The sequence below is a fragment of the Gadus macrocephalus genome, chromosome 12, assembly GCF_031168955.1.
Source record: "Gadus macrocephalus chromosome 12, ASM3116895v1".
NCBI lineage: Eukaryota > Metazoa > Chordata > Actinopteri > Gadiformes > Gadidae > Gadus > Gadus macrocephalus.
The window spans coordinates 10509205-10529294 of record NC_082393.1 but is presented as its reverse complement, the minus strand read 5'-3'; the positions used below and the strand labels follow the sequence as shown (position 1 = coordinate 10529294).

At 42.8% G+C, this 20090-nt stretch overlaps 2 protein-coding genes and 1 long non-coding RNA gene across 4 annotated transcripts; all 3 read left to right on the top strand.

Moving 5' to 3' along the window:
• The first annotated feature begins 1405 nt into the window (after positions 1 to 1405).
• On the top strand, positions 1406 to 4623 carry LOC132469209 (uncharacterized). 2 transcript variants are annotated; one of them, XR_009528376.1, is made up of 6 exons: positions 1406 to 1710; positions 1781 to 1900; positions 2343 to 2553; positions 2827 to 2980; positions 3938 to 4079; positions 4184 to 4623. It is a non-coding gene; the product is annotated as an uncharacterized LOC132469209 (long non-coding RNA). The 2 variants fall into 2 exon arrangements; XR_009528375.1 differs by lacking the exons at positions 3938 to 4079; positions 4184 to 4623 and adding an exon at positions 3185 to 3908.
• Positions 4624 to 5324: 701 nt separating this feature from the next.
• Positions 5325 to 6520, top strand: LOC132469540 (uncharacterized). Its single transcript, XM_060067528.1, has 2 exons — positions 5325 to 6076; positions 6200 to 6520. Exons 1-2 carry the CDS (start codon positions 5474 to 5476, stop codon positions 6518 to 6520), a joined length of 924 nt encoding a protein of 307 aa, XP_059923511.1. The 5' UTR covers positions 5325 to 5473.
• A 9617-nt stretch (positions 6521 to 16137) lies between these two features.
• rangrf (RAN guanine nucleotide release factor) lies at positions 16138 to 17189 on the top strand. The gene has a single exon (XM_060067074.1). It carries the CDS (start codon positions 16301 to 16303, stop codon positions 16901 to 16903), a length of 603 nt encoding a protein of 200 aa, XP_059923057.1. The 5' UTR covers positions 16138 to 16300; the 3' UTR covers positions 16904 to 17189.
• Positions 17190 to 20090: the final 2901 nt, after the last annotated feature.

Below are 20090 nucleotides of genomic sequence, written 5' to 3'. Positions count from 1 at the left end.
ACCACTATGGCGTTTCGATCTCTGAACTGAAAAAGGGTGGGTTCGTACAACACCGGGTGCCCAGTTACAGCCGCGATTAATACTTCAGCCGACATTTTGTTCAGTGAGTGAATAAAGGTAGGTAGGAACCAAAGTGCCTGCCGATGTTCCCTGGGATCCACGCAAGCGAAGAGCGTCTACATTCTGATTGGCTGTCAGTGTTTGGCCGCTGAAGCGAATAATAGTCATTTGCATAAAGTTAAAAAGTTTTCAACTTCTTTTTGACGCTCTGGTCGCTCAAATTTGGCCGCTGGTAGCGTTGGTCGCTTTGGTCGCTCTTGCCCATAGAAAGTGAATGACTTCCGGCGATTTGGTCGCTCAATTCGCTTCTGGTGTGGACGGACAGTTAGACCGAGAGATCTTTATTTATTAATTTTACTGTTTGACTTCAAAGTGATCATCTGACTTTAGTCTCCCGCTTTCACGGAGACAAAATTAGCCAATAGTAGCCGCGTTTACATGGACACATCTGTTCCGCATAGATTTCTATGCGGAACAGAAAATGATCATGTATACGCCTCATTCGGAATACAATTATCTGTTCGGCATAGATTCTATGCCGAATAGAAGAGGTGGTGTAGTCCGTTTTAATCGCCATGTATACACTTATTCCGAATAGATTGGAGTTTAACATAGTGCAGCCGCAGTAGTTCGCAATTGGTCCACTGAGCTCCGTCGGTACTTTTAAGCACACCGAACTTCACCGCTGTCAAGGAAAGTGGATTTATTGCCTGATTCACGTCTTTTTTATCACTCCGTAAAAGTAGTCCGGTAAGCGTGTCCGGTTGCTAAGCGACGGGACATGGGTGTTTATTAATGACGTGTTTGCGTAGTGTCCGCGCGCGTCCGAGATAACTGTAAATGAGTAGGCTACTACTATTACTTTTGCAGGCTGAATGTTAAAATACTTCTTAACTTAGAGAGATGGCAGCTGCAGTAGTTCGCAATTGGACCTTCGAGGATTCCTGGTCACTAAATTCCCGTAAGACCACTCTCTCCCACCAGTCTTGGCTGCGGACTCGCATCCAAATTCCTCTTGTTTGCGGCGGAGCTTAGGGTAAATATAAAGATCTGACGAGAAATTGACGTTGCTGCGCTGTCCTGCTCCTTCTTAATCGAAGGAGCAGGCAGAGAAAAGCTCTCTCCTGCTGTGCTTTCATTAAAATCAAATTTAAAATCCCCGATAGTGATTAGACATCCATTATGTCGCCGCCGGTCCAGAGATGTGTCAGGTGTGCGCGAGAGACAAAGGACATTTTTGTTACTGCCATGTATACAGTACATTCGGAACACATTTTAGGAACAGATCTATGCCGCATAGAAATCTATGCGGATCAGATGTGCCATGTAAACGCGGCTAGTGAGAGTGAAATGATTTGCTCCCCCTTAACCCTAGCTTGAGTTTAAATGTAAATTGGTTTTGGTAAATGCCATCACCTAAATGGTAACTTCTCTTGCCTTTTTTCTTATTCCTTAAGGTTTCCCAAAGCCGGTGACCAGCGAAGAAAATGGGAAGTCGCTCTTAAAAGACAGGGTTTTGCTGCCAATGACGATACCATGCTCTGCAGTAAACATTTCAAGCCAGAGCATTTTGACCGGACTGGTCAAACTGTCAGGATCAGACTTGGTGTTGTTCCATCCATCTTTGCCTTCCCCGCTCATCTTCTAAAAGTAGGTATACTATTTAGGCTTTCTTGTATGTCAGTGAAACTTATTGATTTATTATGTTATTTCACTAAAGTCAACAGCCAGCACTGACCGGACCACCTCGAATTCAAGGCGAGCCAAGGAGAGCCTTCCAATGGACATCCCTCAATATGCCCCTGTTGAACCTGCAGCTCTGCCTCAGTCTCAGCTTGTTGTGAGTAGGGTTCGAACGATTATTTACGCCCCCTACATGCACTGTGCATTCCTTCATCACATGGGGTTGGGGGGTTGACATTTTACTAGATGTTTAATAGATGGGATCAGGCAGATGAGTAATACTTTCCTCAACATTCATCTTTTTGTTGTTCAGTGACATTATTCATTGTTCATAAAATAATCAAAACTTGATAAAGCTCTACTTACAAATAAATCTGTCTGTTTTTAATTGTATTATTGTGCTTTGATGTCTGCCTATGACAACATTGTTAAAATTTCAGGGTTAAACATTTCCCAGTTGAATTCAACTCCAAAAGTATTATTTTAACATGTGTTGGGGTAGTAGTAATAAATACTTTCACATGCAATGGGGAGTTTTCGAGCCAATAGAAATAACACTTGGAGTATGACAGCAGGTGTTTTTTCCTCCTTTTTACTAGGACCACACTTATGCTCTGTCCAGTTGCCCTTTTGCTCTTAAGGAGGGGTACATTAAGGCAAAGGACAATGTAAGCAGACTGCAGAGGGAAAAGACGAATACAAGGAAGCGTGAATTGAGGGCAAAGAGTTCCTTGCAGGATGTGCTGATGGAGCTGAGGGAGAAAAACTTGATGACTGAAGAACTAAGTCAGAGGGTTGGATTGTATGCAGGTAAAATGACGTATGGGTCTGATTCCTTAGATACATGTCTACAGTATGTCCCGGAAACATGTCCCTGTTATATTAATGCGTAATATATGTGTTCAAAGTAGAATTTGTGCTCATATGGCCGATTTGTTTGGAAATTGTATTTGTTCATTTTAAACTGCTCTACACTTTAGGCGAGATGACATCTACACTAGGCTATGAATATCCACACCAATCATAATATATATTGGTAATTTATTTGATAACCGGTGGAAATAATTCTTTATTCATTGTTAGATCTCCCACTGCACCTTTTCGAGAAAAAGGCCAGTGAATACAGCAAAGAACAGAGGGAGTTTGCCATCACATTACACCTGCATGGACCCAAGGCATACCGCTACCTCAGAAGCACGCTGCAACTTCCTCTCCCTCATCCACGCTCATTGTAAAGGTATCGTATGTTTTCTTCGAGAATGAAATAAAACCAACCTCTATTAGTTCTAAACAACAATTTTATATGGTCCGGGCTAGAGAGGTTAAAATGAATTGCCAGGTAGTCAAAATCTAAAATCATAATGAATTGCTTGAGGAAAATGAGTGATGATTCCTTGGCCTGATAATATGATAGGTACTTTACTTTTTAATTTTTTTAAAGGTGGTTGTCATCATTGGATGAGAGGCCGGGCCTGAATATAATGATGCTCAACATGTTGGGGCGTAAATTGGAAGAAGACCCTGACAAGCATGGCCATGTGACATTAATGCTGGATGCCATGTCCATAAAGAAGCATCTGCAGTACAATCCTCGGACTAAACGGATGTCAGGATATGTGGACCTAGGCAACGGCTGTAACGAAACGGATCCTGCCACAGAGGCTCTAGTGTTGATGGTCGTTGGCCTTAAAGGCCATTGGAAGGCACCGATAGGCTACTTCTTTACTGCAACACTCACAGCAGACACACAAAAAGAGCTTGTTGTCCACGCTTTGGAGGCACTACATGACCGTTCCATCAAAGTAGTGAGTGTTACCATGGATGGACATGCCACCAACCTGGGTATGTGCAACTTGCTTGGAACTAATCTTAAGGGAAACCGGAAAGACCCCCTGAAGACCAGCTTTACTCATCCCTCTTCAGGTGATGAGGTATTTGTCATAATGGATGCGTGCCACATGCTCAAGCTCGCACGCAATATGCTTGAGGTAATACATTTCTCTTTGTATTTGTGGTGGTCTTTATATTCCCATCCTCTGTATGCACCATCATCATATATCATATACTATTCTTTCGCATATCTTCATGCAGTTGCTGATGGGCGTATCCCTCTGTAGCTGCCAAAACCACGTTTACATCGTGGTTGTACTCGTGCGACTAATAATAAATAATAATTCTGATTCAATTTCTGTAGTCATACCGGACTATCAACAGTGGCAGTGGCAGGATCGAGTGGAAGCACATTGTTGAGCTCAACAATGTGCAAAAAAAGGCAGGGCTGGCAAGCCAACAAACTGAAAGATACTCATGTCAGTTTCAACAACCAAAAAATTAAGGTGTGTTTGTGTGTGTGTGTTGGGGGGGGGGGGGGGGGGTTAATATACTGAGATTTGTTTTAAATGTAATATGCAATACAAATTAAAATACATTTATTATTAAGGTTTCCCTGGCGGCACAGACATTAAGCAACTCGGTTGCAGTGGCCCTCCGGACGCTGAAAGATCTTGGCTACGAACAAGTTAATGACTGTGAAGCCACAGTGGAATTCCTTCAGGTACTGCAACACTAGGTTATGAATCCCTTGAACCCAATTGTCACTCCGTGCTATACTTGCATGGCAGTGTAGCATGTCAATGTTTTTTCAGTATACAAAACGTAATTAGTGTATTGACAAGCAGGCCTCTCCCACTCACTTCCTACTTTCAGCCTCATATGTTCACCACATTTAAGCCAATATGTATTGAATTTTGACTGAAAGGCAATTAAGTTGGATATCTGATACCTATGGATCATCTGATTTTTCCCTCTAGTTGCCAAAGCTCTAGCATCGAATAACTTGTTACAGTGATTAAGATATATGAATAACCCCAAACATTTCTTAAGATGATTGACAGGCTCTTTGACATATTGAATAGCCGAAACCCTCATGCTAGAGGATACAAAGCACCGATTGGGAACATCAATTGGTGTTACAAGTTTGAGTTCCTGTCAAAGGCTAGGAAGTACTTGCTAGATTTGGTGATGATGGATGGTAAACCCCTTCACCAGTCAAAGAGGTTAATTTTTAAATACTTATTGCATGTTGTTCTGAATGGAGTTCATGATATGCTATTATGCACAGAGTTCACAATGTGCTGTTTTGCACGGAGTTCATGATATGCTGTTCTGCATCAGGTTTAAAAGAAGTTCTGTATTTTTGTAGGTGGAGTTGGTAATATAATGAGCAATGTTGATAATTTAAAGTTAATGTAGTCCCCAGCATGTCTGCTATGATCAGTTCTACAAAACATTTTGGAAATTTAAGGTGCCTGTCTGTCATGGGGTTCGTTATAAACATTGATACTCTGATGGGGATGATTCCTCAACTCCTGGAAGAGCAACAATATGTCCTGACCTACCGCTTCAGCCAGGATCATTTGGAGCTTCTCTTCAATTCTATCAGAGCATCAGGTTTGATATAAGATAAGATAAGATATTATCTTATTCATCCCAGCAGGGAAATGTAGGTGTTCCAGCAGCTAGCATACATAAATACACACAACACATAAACTCGTACAGCGGTTCAATTTCTTGTTATCTCTTATTTCACTCACAACCATCTCTAGGGTTTACAGAGAATGGTAAAATCTAAATATTAAAAAAATAAAAGGGAGCAAGACAATAGGTCATATCCCTTTGTGGCGTTTTTGTGTGTGGTCTACTATAACTATGGAATAAGTTAATTGCCTCAATGTTAAGTAGCCCTGTGTTGGGTTTGATATCCTTCCTACTCTACCACTCATGTCTCCTCTATTCATATAAGGAAAACACGATTTACACGACACGATTTAAATATCTTAAAGGGTTGTATGTTGCCGTTTGTTTCTCATTAGGAGGCTGGAATAACAGCCCAACTGCTGGACAGTTCCAGGGTATCTTCCGCAAGCTCATGTATAGATGTGGTGTCAAGCCTGTGGATTCTGGCAACGTGAGAGGACAGGATGCCACTGTCACCCTGTCAGCTGAGCACTACACCAGAGTCTCCCTTTCCGCTGCTGAGATGTCCTCTGCAGATGCCGCCACTGCTGAAGAGCTGGTTTCTCCATTCCTGAACATTTCGGCCCTTGTAGGGGACCACAGCTACCTCCCGACTCGCTTTGGTGGTCTAGTAGACAACGCACTGGTCTACATTGCTGGGTTCGTTGTCCGGTGTATTTTTCGCAGCCTGTCCTGTGATGTGTGCCGTGCCAGCCTGGTGACAGATGCTGTAGCTGTCCCATTTGACCAGAGCTACCATCTGCTGGAACTTCGTAATAACGGTGGGCTGATGATTCCTTCAAAAGGAACTGTAAAGGTCAGTAAAAACATCCATCAGCTCCTCTGTACACACAGCTAGCATGCTGCCCAACGATGACCAACAGCCCAACCCATCCTCATACAGTCACAGCTTTAACATTTTCTAATTCTCTGTTTGAAGGTGGTGAGAGCTGCGGAGAGGGCCATTCGTCAACACTCTCCAGGGAAAGCCCCTGATGAGGTTGTTGTAGCCCACTTTGTCAGAGAGGAAATCGGGACAGAGGACGTCTTTGCACTGGGGAGCCATGTCCAAGAAAGCCAGTTTGGCATCGACAATCACCTGTCCCTCCTCCTGTCGCTGGTTGTCTCTGTCTTTATGCGAATACGACTGCATCATATCGCCAAATTAACCTCGCTTACCTGGCAGAGGAAATTCCCGGAAAAAACTCGGAAAAACCATCCTGTTTCAAGGATTTTGAAAACGAGAGATATAGTTATATAAACATGCTGTACCAAACTACATTAGGATTATAAATCAATAAAAATTATATATAAAGTGTAAATATAGTACATCAAATTATAAAAATAGACATGTGTATATATATGTAGATATATGGATTGTATATTGTAAATTATAAAATATATAGTATTTATTTTATTTAAGTTGTATATGTATGGTATTGTAAATATCAAATATAGTGTCATAAAGAAAATTGTATATAGATAGATATATAAAAAGATGAGGAACACAGGAAGTTAATTTATTAAATATTTGTCCTTTTCTTTTTGTTATGTATTTTTCACATGTTTAATTTGTATTTGAATGTCTGAAATAAATTCAATCAATAGTTCCAGTTGTATCTCAGTCTGGAGGGTTGCTGGTTCTAGTCCAGAGTGATGCAGTGTTAGAGTGGTTTGAGAGTTATAAGCTAAATGGATAAGATATTTACTTTTTGAGAAATAAAATGTTAATCTGAGTCCAGCAGAAACATTTCTGATAGATATAATCAGTGGCAAATTAAATGTCCTGTGTTAAAAAGTGTGTTTCTTGTATAACAGAGGAAAAAAATCTGCCTACCACTTAAAATCAAACATGGAATATCAACTCTGGTGTATTTTTAGTGTCATCCACTGAGCCATCACCGCTCAAATTTGCTACATGTTTGCATGAATTTTCCATAAGGTGTAATGCCAACACACATCCTCACTCCGAGCGCGTCGATTTCTGACGAACGGTCAGTGACTTTGACGCAAAAGGGTACCCTTGCGCTTCTTTTTTCGACGCATGGGGTTTTCAACTCCTTACAATGTAAACTTCACGGGGGAGCCGATGGCTGCACTTATGCCGCTTTTCCACTGCATGGTACCAGCTCGACACGACTCGACACGACTCGACTCAGCTCGCATTTTTTGCGTTTCCACCGCGGTACCATGGTATCTGGTACCTGAAGTGGCTGCTTTTTCTAGTACCTACTCGCTCTAGGTTCCAAGCGAGCTGAGCCGATGCTAAAAGGTGACGTCGGCAGACGGCCGGCGACTGATTGACCAGAGAGTGTGACGAAGTCACGAGAGCGACATGGCAACCATGCTGGTAACATCCATAGCAGCGCCGCAGCCAACATGTTCCACTTCTCCAACTTCTTCAACATGCCAGCTAATAATAGTAATGCGATCGATGTCCTCCATTGTTGTTATGTGGGTTCTGTCCATGTGTGGGTTGCGTATGTGTTGTTTGCGTCGCGTACACAAATACGTCACGGCCCTTTCGCGCAGCCGACCCCGCCCACGTCCAGGAGGTACTATTTGCGGTGGAAAAGCACCCGTGCTGCTACCGTGTCGAGTCGTGTCGTGTCGTGTCGTGTCGAAAAGCGGCATAATGCCGCTTTTCCACCGCACATGTAGCTCGACGCTATATGAGCATTCATCCCATTGGCTAACGGAGGACCTTGCGCTTCTTTTTTCGACGCAGGGGGTTTTCCACTCATTACAATGTCATCCCTCCACGGCAATATATGAAGCTATGAGCATTCATCCCATTGGCTAACGGAAGAGCCGATGGCTGCACATAGAGACGCTATGAGCATTCATCCCATTGGCTAACGCAGGACCATGTGCTTCTTTTTTCGACGCAGGGGGTTTTCCACTCATTGCAATGTAATCACTCCACAGCAATGCATGAAGCTATGAGCATTCATTCATCCCATTGGCTAACGGAAGACACGATGTCTGCGCATTAACGGCGATTTTACGGTGAAATCTGTGACATTCCGACCTCAACACAACTACACCAACGTGTCCTTGTTAATTACAAAACATGTATGGGTTAAGTTTATGGGTATCAGTTGTCCTGTTTTGTGTTTTGATTGAGAGAAACAATCGTTTTTTTGATCAGTGTTGGGTAGCTGAGGTCGTTGCTATAGAGGCCACGTCCGTGCGCTTTTTTTGACAACTGACAGAGCAACCCTTTCTCATCAAAATTACGTTCCCAGAGAACTATTCGGCATTCTCAATTACGTTTGTCTAAAAACGTATTTTGTCCGTGATTACGTTTCATTGAACATATTGTAATGACCTCGCCGGTGACATAACGATGTCGAGTCATTAGTAATTGAAGGAATTTTTAATTAACCAAAACCAGGTCACTGAAACCCGTAACCAACGGCAGAAATCCCACCCAAAACAAACCCCGGTTACCCCGGCAACCCCCAACACGGTCTCACTCACGTGCAGGCCCCCACCCTCGTGTTCTTCCAAGGCCCTCCCCCAGCTGACCTAATGATTCGTCCCCACACTGATTGACAAGAAGAACATTACAATACATGCACACAGAACAACTGGCATAACGGACAACGAAATACAATGCAACACATAACACACAAACTATTTTTGTGAGTTGCCACGCATTCATTCTCAAAGTGAAAATAATATCTCGGTAATTGTGCTGGCAATGAAAACACAAGAGCGTGCATAGCTAGCTGAGTGCTAGCTATGTAGTTCGGAAGCATGATATGTGTTGTTGACCTGAAGTCACTTCTCTCCCCACCCCTTCTCCTCGCACGTATCCGCTTGTAAAACATGCTCACAGACAATAGCTTTTAGGACATGGACCCAGTCATATTTTTTTATCATTATGTAGATGTGACTTTCTCTGTTTACAATGCCAGCCGGTGATGTCAGGACAACGGCTGAAGATGCGTCACTGCGGCTTGTTGTTGCCTAGCTGTTGCGGTCCTGTTTGTTCCCCTGCTCAAAAATATGTCGCCAACCTCATTGCGATTTTAATTTGGAAAGGGATAACGGTACCATGCTGCAGCTTAAACGAATACTATGGAAGGGTTCCAGTTGTATGACTTTAATAATATGTGTTTAATTGATCAACCCATGATATAGGATGATATATGGAGAGTCAGTCAACCTATTGGAACCCAATACGGGGATGGCAATTTATACCCTTTATGGGGATCCGCAATTTAAATACAAGGATAGATTGTAATAATATAATCAGCACAAATCTATATCTATATATATATATAGTGATATATATCAAATTGTGTGAGTGTTTAAATATGGTCGCTAGTGTTTACATGTGGTCGATAGTGTTTAAATATGGTCGATAGTGTTTAAATGTGGTCGATAGTGTTTAAATGTGGGCGATAGGGTTTAAATGTGGTCGATAGTGTTTAAATGTGGGCGATAGGGTTTAAATGTGGTCGATAGTGTTTGAATATGGTCGATAGTGTTTAAATGTGGTCGATAGTGTTTAAATATGGTCGATAGTTTAAATGTGGTCGATAGTGTTTGAATATGGTCGATAGGGTTTAAATGTGGTCGATAGGGTTTAAATGTGGTCGATAGGGTTTAAATGTGGTCGAGAGGGGTTTACATGTTTAAATGTGGTTGATAGGGTTTACATGTTTAAATGTGGTCGATAGTGTTTAAATATGGTCGCTAGTGTTTACATGTGGTCGATAGTGTTTAAATGTGGTCGATAGTGTGTAGATGTGGGCGAGTGTTTAAATGTGGTCGATAGTGTTTAAATGTGGTCGATAGTGTTTAAATGTGGTCGATAGGGTTTACATGTTTAAATGTGGTCGATAGTGTTTAAATGTGGTCGATAGTGTTTAAATGTGGTCGATAGGGTTTACATGTTTAAATGTGGTCGATAGTGTTTAATTGTGGTCGATAGTGTTTAATTGTGGTCGATAGGGTTTACATGTTTAAATGTGGTCGATAGTGTTTATATATGGTCGATAGGGTTTACATGTGGTCGATAGGGTTTACATGTGGTCCATAGTGTTTAAATGTGGTCCATAGTGTTTAAATGTGGGCGATAGTGTTTAAATGGGCGATAGTGTTTAAATGTGGTCGATAGGGTTTACGTGTGGTCCATAGTGTTTAAATGTGGGTGATAGTGTTTAAATGTGGGCGATAGTGTTTACATGTGGTCGATAGGGTTTACATGTGGTCCATAGTGTTTAAATATGGTCGATAGTGTTTAAATGTGGTCGATAGTGTTTACATGTGGTCGATATTGTTTAAATGTGATCGACAGTGTTTAAATATGGTCGATAGTGTTTAAATATGTTATTTTCCCTCACTCTCCACCTCATCCCTAACTCTCCACCTCAAGCTGGTGTGTAGTGAGCGTTCTGGCACCGATTGGCTGCCGTGCATCACCCAAGTGGGTGCTACATATTGGTGGTGGTTAGTGAGGTCCCCACTTCACTTTAGGCGTCTTTGAGTGTTATTAATTATTATTATTCTTCATGTTTAACCTCTGTTTTCCTTTTATTCCTAGTCTGTTTTACATAGTTTTGAATGATGACTATATGCTCTGTAAGGTGACCTTGGGTGTCTTGAAAGGCGCCTCTAAATTAAATGTATTATTATTATTATTATTATTATTTAACTGTCCCAGGGTCGCTACAATATCGTAAATACGAATTCGTTCTCAGCCTATTTTTGCCATTTATTTACCGTGTTACTATGGCAGAATAAAGAATAAATTCATGCATTATCATTCAACTTGAACATGTGTTTTTACAGTATAGAGTGGTGGAGAGGGATGACGTATGTTGGCAAACCCGGAAGTGAGCGTCGCCCTCGGTTCCCTTGACAAAAAGCCAACGGGTTTTCCATTGGATTTTGGATTATTGCAGAAAAATCCTCAACTCCTCAAAAATGGAAAATAAATAAATAAATAAAAATAACCGTGCTCCAAAGAACGAAGTGTAAACCAATGCATTCTGAATGGGAGTGTTTCTCCGATTTTTCCATGCTACACAACGAAATGTAAACCCATGCAAATAAAGACTTCATGGTCATAATAATTTAAATATCATTAAGCTACTACTGAGTGTGTAGGGAGGTATTCTATTTTTTTCAACGGGGCTGAATCCAGTCACTTGACCGTCATGGTTGCTATGGTGGTTGCTATCGACCGCCCCCTCTAATACTCGTGGCTCTAAAAACCACGCGGCAAAGGAGCTGCCGTCAATTGGGTTGTTTTTGTCGTAAACTAGGGTCCGATGGTTGAAAAATAGACAGATATTCCAAGGTATCCTTAAAATGCAGCTTGGATGTGTTTATTTTCTGCAGTTTAGACTTCTTCTATAACTCATTTTTTAAAGCAAAACACCAAGCTCATTGATTTAACGAGGGAGGGTTATTTGAAACAATTTATTAAATAAATATTTGTGAGAGGTCATTCCTTCTCCTGATTTTACTTCCTATTTATGTCTAGGGTAAACCCCTACTGTCCACAAGCATCCCCCCCCCTCCCCATATGGATTTGGAGAATTGTTATCATATATATATGAAAGAGGGCAATTATAGCCTACTACAATGATCAATTAGGAGGCCGAAGCCCTAAAGGAAGTGATGCCATAGGTGACTGAGTCGACAACTTTTAAGTAAGCTGTATAGGGTCTCTTATATATCAAAGGGGGTCTCAAAGGACGCATACGCTTCAACCTGTGGCTCCAGAACTACAGGAAATGACTCAGCAAGTGCTCCATCTCGTTGCAACTCACCCAGCGGCTCCATGCAAGATTTTGGCCTGAAGTTCTTCCCAGACCTACACCCTAGCCATCCAACATGCATATCTGAGAATCAGGTCTCTTTAATAATGACAAAAAGTTATGAGAGAAACACACATTAACTTTTTGTTATCTCATAAGCGGCGTGGTGCCGGCTCCTTTTGACCTTTTGACCCCCGACTTCAAAAACGTGGCCACAGGCCAGCTGTATCTACACACCTTTAGCCACAAATGTACACCTCCATCCCACAAAAAATGGGGACTAGAAACTAACCTCTGTCTTATGTACATTTACTGTACTGTTGGAGGTCACGCCCCTTTGCCGACCTTTTTTGAGATAGCTAGGGATGCTAAAATGTTTACACACATTTCCCGGGGCCCCGTGAACGACACAGATTTAGGAGTCAGAGGTAGGAAACCCAAACGCCGCCGTGTTTGTGTGCATGATAGAGCTTAAATCGGGTTTGATTAAATAATCTCGGATATAAATAACAATAATCGGGTTAAATAACTTCACATGGTGTGTCTGGTGTGTTTCCACCATTCGTAGTGTTGATCAGCAGAGAAATAGTCCGCCAAGACGTTGAGGTTGCTTAGCATCCAGACACTCTGGAGCGTTCCCTCTTCGTCATAACTATCAAACCAAACATCCTTCACATTCACCGAGCGAACATTATGAAAGTAAAATGCACATTTCTCGCTAAATTTTTTTCCATAAACGCATTTAATGGCGTAACAATGTTACTATTTCCACCCAGAATAAAGATAGTTGTCGGCCGTGGCTGCGCTGGAGTCCGAGGTAGGAAACCCAAACACCGCCGTGTTTGGGTGAAGAGTTTAGAATAGAATAGAATAGAATAGAATAGAATAGAATAGACTTTATTTGTCATTGTGCATTGGATACACAACGAAATTTGTTTGTGCAACCACTAACAAAAGTGCAGTTGTGCTGGGTGGAGGGTAGGAGTGTAGTGTGATTATTAAGTTCTGTGATGGCCCTGGGGATGAAACTGTTCTGCAGTCTGGAGGTGCGGGCTGTAGTGGCCCGGTAGCGCCTGCCAGAGGGTAGCAGGGTGAAGATCGGGTTAGATTAAATAATCTCTGATATAAATAACAATAATCGGGTTAAATAACTTCACATGGTGTGTCTGGTGTGTTTCCAGCATTCGTAGTGTTGATCAGCAGAGAAATAGTCCGCCAAGACATTGAGGTTGCTTAGCATCCAGAGACTCTGTCCATGCAAGTGAACGGAGCGTTCCCTCTTCGTCATAACTATCAAACCAAACATCCTTCACATTCACCGAGCGAACATTATGAAAGTAAAATGCACATTTCTCGCTAAAAATGTTTCCATAAACGCATTTAATAGCGTAACTATGTTACTATTTCCCCCCAGAATAAAGAAAGATGTCGGCCGTATGCTTCTGTCCAAGCTCACTACTCTCTGCCAGTGACGTCGGGTCAAGCTCCACGCTGATTGGCTATCGCGGCTAAGCGCCACGCGTTGGAGCGTTAAAAGTTCAGATTTCTGAACTCCGGGCGTTGGTGCGTTGGGCGCGTTACTGCGTTTATGTGCGTAATTACGTGCGTCTACGCGCCTATACCAATGGTTCCCTATGCAAAAATGCCGAGTTTGGACGCCCCTAACGCGAGTAACGCGTTTGGTGTGGCCGCACGAGATATCTGTAATTCAGTTTTGACTAGGCGAAACTGAATTACAGATATCTGCAATGACTTCACGGAAAACGACATTCAACTCGTCACACATCTTAAATGACAATTGCAGTTATCTGTAATTCAGTTTTGCCTAGGCAGAATGAAAGTTAAAGATATCTCAAACGTCATTTGAGTGTTGGGCATTACGTTTTAGATATCCAGAAATACGTAATTTCCCCTTGCCGCCATAATCAAAGAAGTGGGTTCATTTCCGAATGGAATAAGAAAGGAGCAGTCATGCTATATGGAGCGATGTAATCAGTGAACACAGGTGAATTGTGTGAATGATGATTGAACGAGGAGCTGCTCCGCTCCCACCTAAAGTAGACTGTCCTATAATTTGTCATTACAGATATCTGAAACGTCATTACAGATATCTGAAACGTCATTTCGCCTAGTCAAAACTCGAATTCAAGATATCTTTAATTCAGTTTCGCCTAGGCAGAATGAAAGTTAAAGATATCTACATATCTCTAATCAAAATTCATTTCAAGATATCTACAACTTGATAATAGATATCTACAATTCAATTACGACTATCCCTAACTCCAGTTAGAGATATCTACAACGTCCTTTTGACTAGTCATAACTCCAGTTAGAGATATCTACAACGTAATTTCGCCTAGTCAAAACTTAATTTAAGATATCTGAAAAGGGACATGTAGATATCTTGAATTGAGGTGAATTAAAGATATCTTGAACTGGAATTATGACTAGTCAGAATCAAAGTGTAGATATCTCAAACTGGAATTACAGATATCTACAATTCAGTTGCAGATATCCGTAATTCACATAGTGGATATCCGCAACTGAATTGTAGATATCAAATGAGAAACCCCATAGACATGAATTTACATTTACATTTAGGGCATTTAGCAGACGCTTTTATCCAAAGCGACTTACAATAAGTACATTTGTCATAAAAGTGCATCAATATATCGCTGTCGGTACAGAAAGGATGTTCATAGAACCAAGTGCAAGTACCACAATCGCTAGATTAATCAATTCCCCGTATTACAGACATGATAGCAGCTACTGCAGTTGCTACACAGTTAAGTACTACAACACAATACAATTCACTACAATACAATACAGTGTACAATGGTGGTCAGAAGAGGAAAGAGGAAAGGTGGCTATGCAGAGTCGAGGTGGACTCTGAACAGGTGAGTCTTGAGTCCTTTTCGGAAGATAGTGAGCGACTCTGCGGTCCTGAGAGCGGCAGGGAGCTCGTTCCACCACTGAGGCCCCAAAACCGAGAAAAGTTGTGACTTTGCTGATCGACCTTTGCTAGCTCTTAGCGATGGTGGTTCCAGTCGCCCAGCTGAGGTAGTCGAGCGGAAGGATCGAGCCGGGGTGTGTGGCTTTAGCAATGCTTGGAGGTAGGCAGGGGCAGTTCCATCGACTGCCTTGTATGCCAGTACCATCGTCTTAAATTTGATGCGAGCTACTACAGGGAGCCAGTGGAGGTCCCGGAAGAGGGGGGTCACATGGGAGAACTTTGGTAGGTTGAACACGAGGCGCGCTGCCGCATGCTGGATGCGCTGCAAAGGTTTAATCGCAGAGGCAGGAAGTCCAGCCAGGAGTGAGTTGCAGTAGTCGAATCTTGGTTATTTTTTTGATACAAACGCTAATTCTAAACAGCATTTTACACATAGCCTATAATAGGAAATGCTCAAAGGTATATCAACTAATCAAACACTGACTGTAGCTCTTTATGGAGAAAGAACAGCGGTGATGGACCGTACTAAACGCCCTATCCATTGTATGGGTAGGCCTATGTTAAAATGCTAATCAAATCAAATCTATTTATTAAGCACATTTAATAACAAGTGGAAAGATTGGGGGGAGATCATATGTTTTATTTATGTTTTTGTTCTAATGCACAACGTTTTATCGACTTCATGCCTGTCTACTTCAAACTCGTGCATGTTGCAGAAAATGTGCAACAGCGCCCCATCGGGTGATTCGGTGGGCTGCAGAATTCGGTTAATACCGGCGTACCATACAAGTGGATTACACCATAATCGTTGTAAACCCTGGTCAGACTATTGCCAGACCAAGCTCAATCATAGATTGCGCGTTGGTCTGGGGAAGCTGCTGTCATTTTCTCCAGCACAACAGGCGTGATCAACGCCTCTTGTGCTGGGGGGGGAAGCCAGCTCGGTGGGGAAAAGCCAGCTCGGTGAAGTAGAAAGAAATGTATTGCTCTTCTCCAGCATGGATATATTAAAGAAGTTCTCCAGACCCTTGTGCAGGGCAAACTCAAATCGACGGCAGAATGAGCGGGGCTACCCAGTCTGTAAACCCTACAGCGAGTCGGTGTCCCTAGGTGGCAGCATATCGCCGATGAGTTGATAAAATGTCGCTTTCTTCCCCCAGAAGAAGCTTCGTTTCGTTTTTCAGGAAACACGTTATACTGTGCGCTACCATAACATATCTTGGATAATATAAATGTGGATTTCTGCAGGTTCCTGCGGCCAGCAACTAACACTGTTTCGCTTTGCAATTTCAGTCCCAAGCCACGAGAGATGAGCCATTCTTGGAAGATGCTTGGTGCTGCTGGTCATGGGGACAGACATCCTCTGTTCGGAGGAGCTATATCAGCTAGAATCCCACACAGTGCCAGGGACATCAGTGATGTGAGAGAGGTTCCAGACAACCAGGAGGTGTTTGCCCATGGCCACACCGACCAGAGTCTCATAGTGGAGCTGTTGGAGTTCGAGAGTAAAGTCGAAGACCAAGACGCCGCGAAGTATCACTTTGAGGACATCGCAGGGAGTAACAAGGCACTGAAGCCGGGGACATGTGATGTCACTAGTGTTGTGCCCCTCTCCAAGTCAGAGCTCTCCCTGTCAGAATGCAGTTCTGCCTGGCTGCTGAATGGTGCACAATGTGTATCTAAATTCAACGAGGAAGCCAGAAATGCAGTGACGATCCACCTGGGACTGTTTCGCCTACCGCAGTTCTCCACAGACGTCCTAGTAACTTTCAACGACCCCCTCAGCATCAGCCCCGACAGCAGCAGCATCAGCAGTGCATCCGGAACACAATCTTCAGAACCATGGACCGTGCAAGACTTCCATCGCTTGTTACACTCTTTAACACTACACGATCCTGGATTGTTTGGTTAGCTTGATGGGACCTCACTCTGCCCAGTGAATAAAGTTTAAATTGCCTACTAAACATGCCTATGTAGTTATAACATGACATTTCACCTCGGGAATCAATCAATTACAGTTGTATATCGTTGCAGAAGAACGATGAAAAACTAAAACAAACAAAAACTGTCTTGTAATTTAATTAACTTGTTTTGTTGCAAAAAACCTGATGGCCTTATACCAATCATGTTTATTTATTATTTTTGGAATAAATCCAATTCCTTTAGGCTATATAAAGAAAAAAAAGGATTTAAAAACATGGCCTAAATGTTATTTTTTTTAAATGTTGGGTTAAGCCAAGAGCAAGCTGCTTTTATTGACAATAGGCTACAATAACCTTTGAAGGTGTGACATGATCTTGAGGGCAAAATTGATGACCCTTTCTCTTAAAGGAGACATATTATACCACCAGGGTCCGTCCTCTACGAATAGTCAAATCTCCTAACCTTTATGCCTCCTTTCCTTAACCTGTGTGGAAAACGTCATCGGGTGAAGGAGAGATGAAAGGGTGGTTCCTTTCGAACATAAAGACAGCACTGTTTCAAATGAATTAGGGCCTTAACGAATAGTCAGATCTCCTAACCTTTATGCCTCGATCCTTTCCTTAACCTTTGAGGAAAACGGAATCCTGTCAAGGAGATGAAAAGGTGCTTCCTTTCGAACATAAGAAAAGACAGCACTGTTTAAAATGAATTCGACTCCACTCTTCCTAACCGACGTCATTGCGCAACGGCGGGTATTGCCGACCTCTAGCGTCTCTAGTGTGAAACTACAATTTTCCGAAGATTGACTAAAACAAGCGCTCTTTGATCCATGCGTTATTGTCGTATTGATTTCAATCAGGTTATCGCCAACAGTGAGAATCACTCAGGTCGGACTTGGCCAACGGGAATATTTAAGGCCACTTTAATTCCAATTCACATGTGGAAAAAAAAAAGAGGCTAAACTTAGCCTATATTGATGTTGAAATTAACTGCCCACTGTCTTTCTTAAATGTGAAGTTGGCATTTTCTTTTCTTATGGTGTATTTGATGTGCTTAATAACCAGTAATAAATTGATTCATATATATTCAAATAATTATGTTTCTTTATACCGCGTCTATCATGAGTCTTCGCGTAGTGTCGGTAAACTTCGTCGGTGGCATGTTGCTTTAAATATTGCCGCCGTAAAGAAATATGGGATAGGCCTACCACTCTCTCCTTTCCTTTCGCAAAGGAAGCTCAGGAGTAACCAATGCTAAAGGAGGGTTAAAGGAAGCATCGAGGCTCCTTTCAGCGTCTCTAGCGTGGAACTACCGTTTTCCGAAGTTGGACTACAACAAGCGGTCTTTGCATTCTTGTATTGATTTCAATCAGGTTGTCGCCAACAGTGAGAATCACTTATGTCGGACTTGGCCAGCGGGAATATTTTTGGCCACTTGAATCCCAATTCACATGGGGGAAAAAAGAGGTTAAATGTTGACGTTGAAATGAACTGCCCCTAGTAGTCTTTCTTAAATGTGAAGTCTGCATTTTATTTCCTTACGTGTATATTGTGTGCTTAAAGGTCCCATGACATGAAAATCTCAATTTATGAGGTTTTCTAACATAAATATGAGTTCCCCTAGCCTGCCTATGGTCCCCCAGTGGCTAAAACTTGCGTTTGGTGTAAAACGAGCACTAGCTGTTCTGCTCGCCTTTGAAAAAACGGAGGCTCAAGCGCGCTGATTTGGAAATCTGTGCTCATGACGTCATGAGGAATCTCAGCTCCTCCCCTTACTCTGCCTGGCCCGCCCAGAGACGTTGGCCCGCCAATGAGACTCGACCGTGCGAGCGCCACATGTGTGTGTGTGAATACACACACTGTAACGCAAGTGTTTCTTGTCGGTTCTTTGACGTGTCTTGTATTTCCACAACGAGACTGTCGTGGGGGTTATCTAAGCCATGGTTGAGAAGGAATTGGGGGAAAGGAACTTTGGTTTGACTCGCTGAAGTACATGAACTGCGACATGCCGCCGGTTGCCGCGAGGTACCATCGCCCGGCAGCGGGCAGCCGGCCGCAGGCAGCGCGCGGTTCAGTCGACTTCAGGTTGATGTGAAAGTGGAAGAACCAGAGACGTCGCAGAACCCGACAAAGTCGTTTGTGATTCATAATATCGTCTGGAGGCGCACACAATATGTTATATGATATAGATATCTATGTATTATATGATATTATTTAGATATAGAGCTCCAGGACTGTAACGCAAGTGTTGTACACTTCCTTGTTATTTGGATAACCGTTCTGCTGTTGGTGTGATGGCGCATAACACGTCGGACTCTCGTATCTGGTATTTCTACAACGAGACTCGTATTGGGGGTTATCTCAGCCAAGGTTGAGAATGAATTGGGGGGAAGGAACTTTGGCTTTGACTCCCTCAAGAACATGAACCACGACAAGGAGGAGAAAGGGATTGTTGGCGGCGAATGTCTCCCGCTGTCGGGTTCTGCGACGTCTCTGGTTCTTCCACTTTCACATCAACCTGAAGTCGACTGAACCGCACGCTGCCGGCTGCCCGCTGCCCGCTGCCGGGCGATGGTGCCTCGCGGCAACCGGCGGCATGTCGCAGTTCATGTACTTCAGCGAGTCAAATCAAAGTTCCTTTCCCCCAATTCCTTCTCAACCATGGCTCAGATAACCCCCACGACAGTCTCGTTGTGGAAATACAAGACACGTCAAAGAACCGACAAGAAACACTTGCGTTACAGTGTGTGTATTCACATTGATGTGGACGTTGAAGAACCAGGAACGTCGGAGAACCCAACGCGGTCGTTTGAGATTCATAATATCGGCTCACACAGCTTTTGGCCGTGATAATATATATTATATGATATAGATATCTGTGTAGGCTATATGATCATATTTAGATATAGAGCTCCAGGACTCCCGTGTGTTCTAGAATATTTACAGAACACGGCTAAAGGCTGTGTGCGGCTCGCCATTGCGATACATCCACTGTAAACAGAGCGCATGGTGGCTGCAAGCTGCTCAGGGCCACACCCCCACCCTCCTCCTTGACACGCCCACCGAAACAGCGCATTTGGGGGAAGCTCAATGTGCGACTGGCTCGGAGTGGCTGTAACTCTGCACCACGGCTGAATTTAGGGAACGTCTTTGAATACTGTGTTAGTTGCCCACTAA

Bases quoted from the DNA above. Each gene is read 5' to 3' on its own strand.
- LOC132469540 (XM_060067528.1), top strand. From the start codon at position 5,474: ATGTTAAGTAGCCCTGTGTTGGGTTTGATATCCTTCCTACTCTACCAC. The intron at 6,077-6,199 runs GTCAGTAAAAAC...CTCTGTTTGAAG, and splicing joins CTTCAAAAGGAACTGTAAAG to GTGGTGAGAGCTGCGGAGAG.
- rangrf (XM_060067074.1), top strand. From the start codon at position 16,301: ATGAGCCATTCTTGGAAGATGCTTGGTGCTGCTGGTCATGGGGACAGA.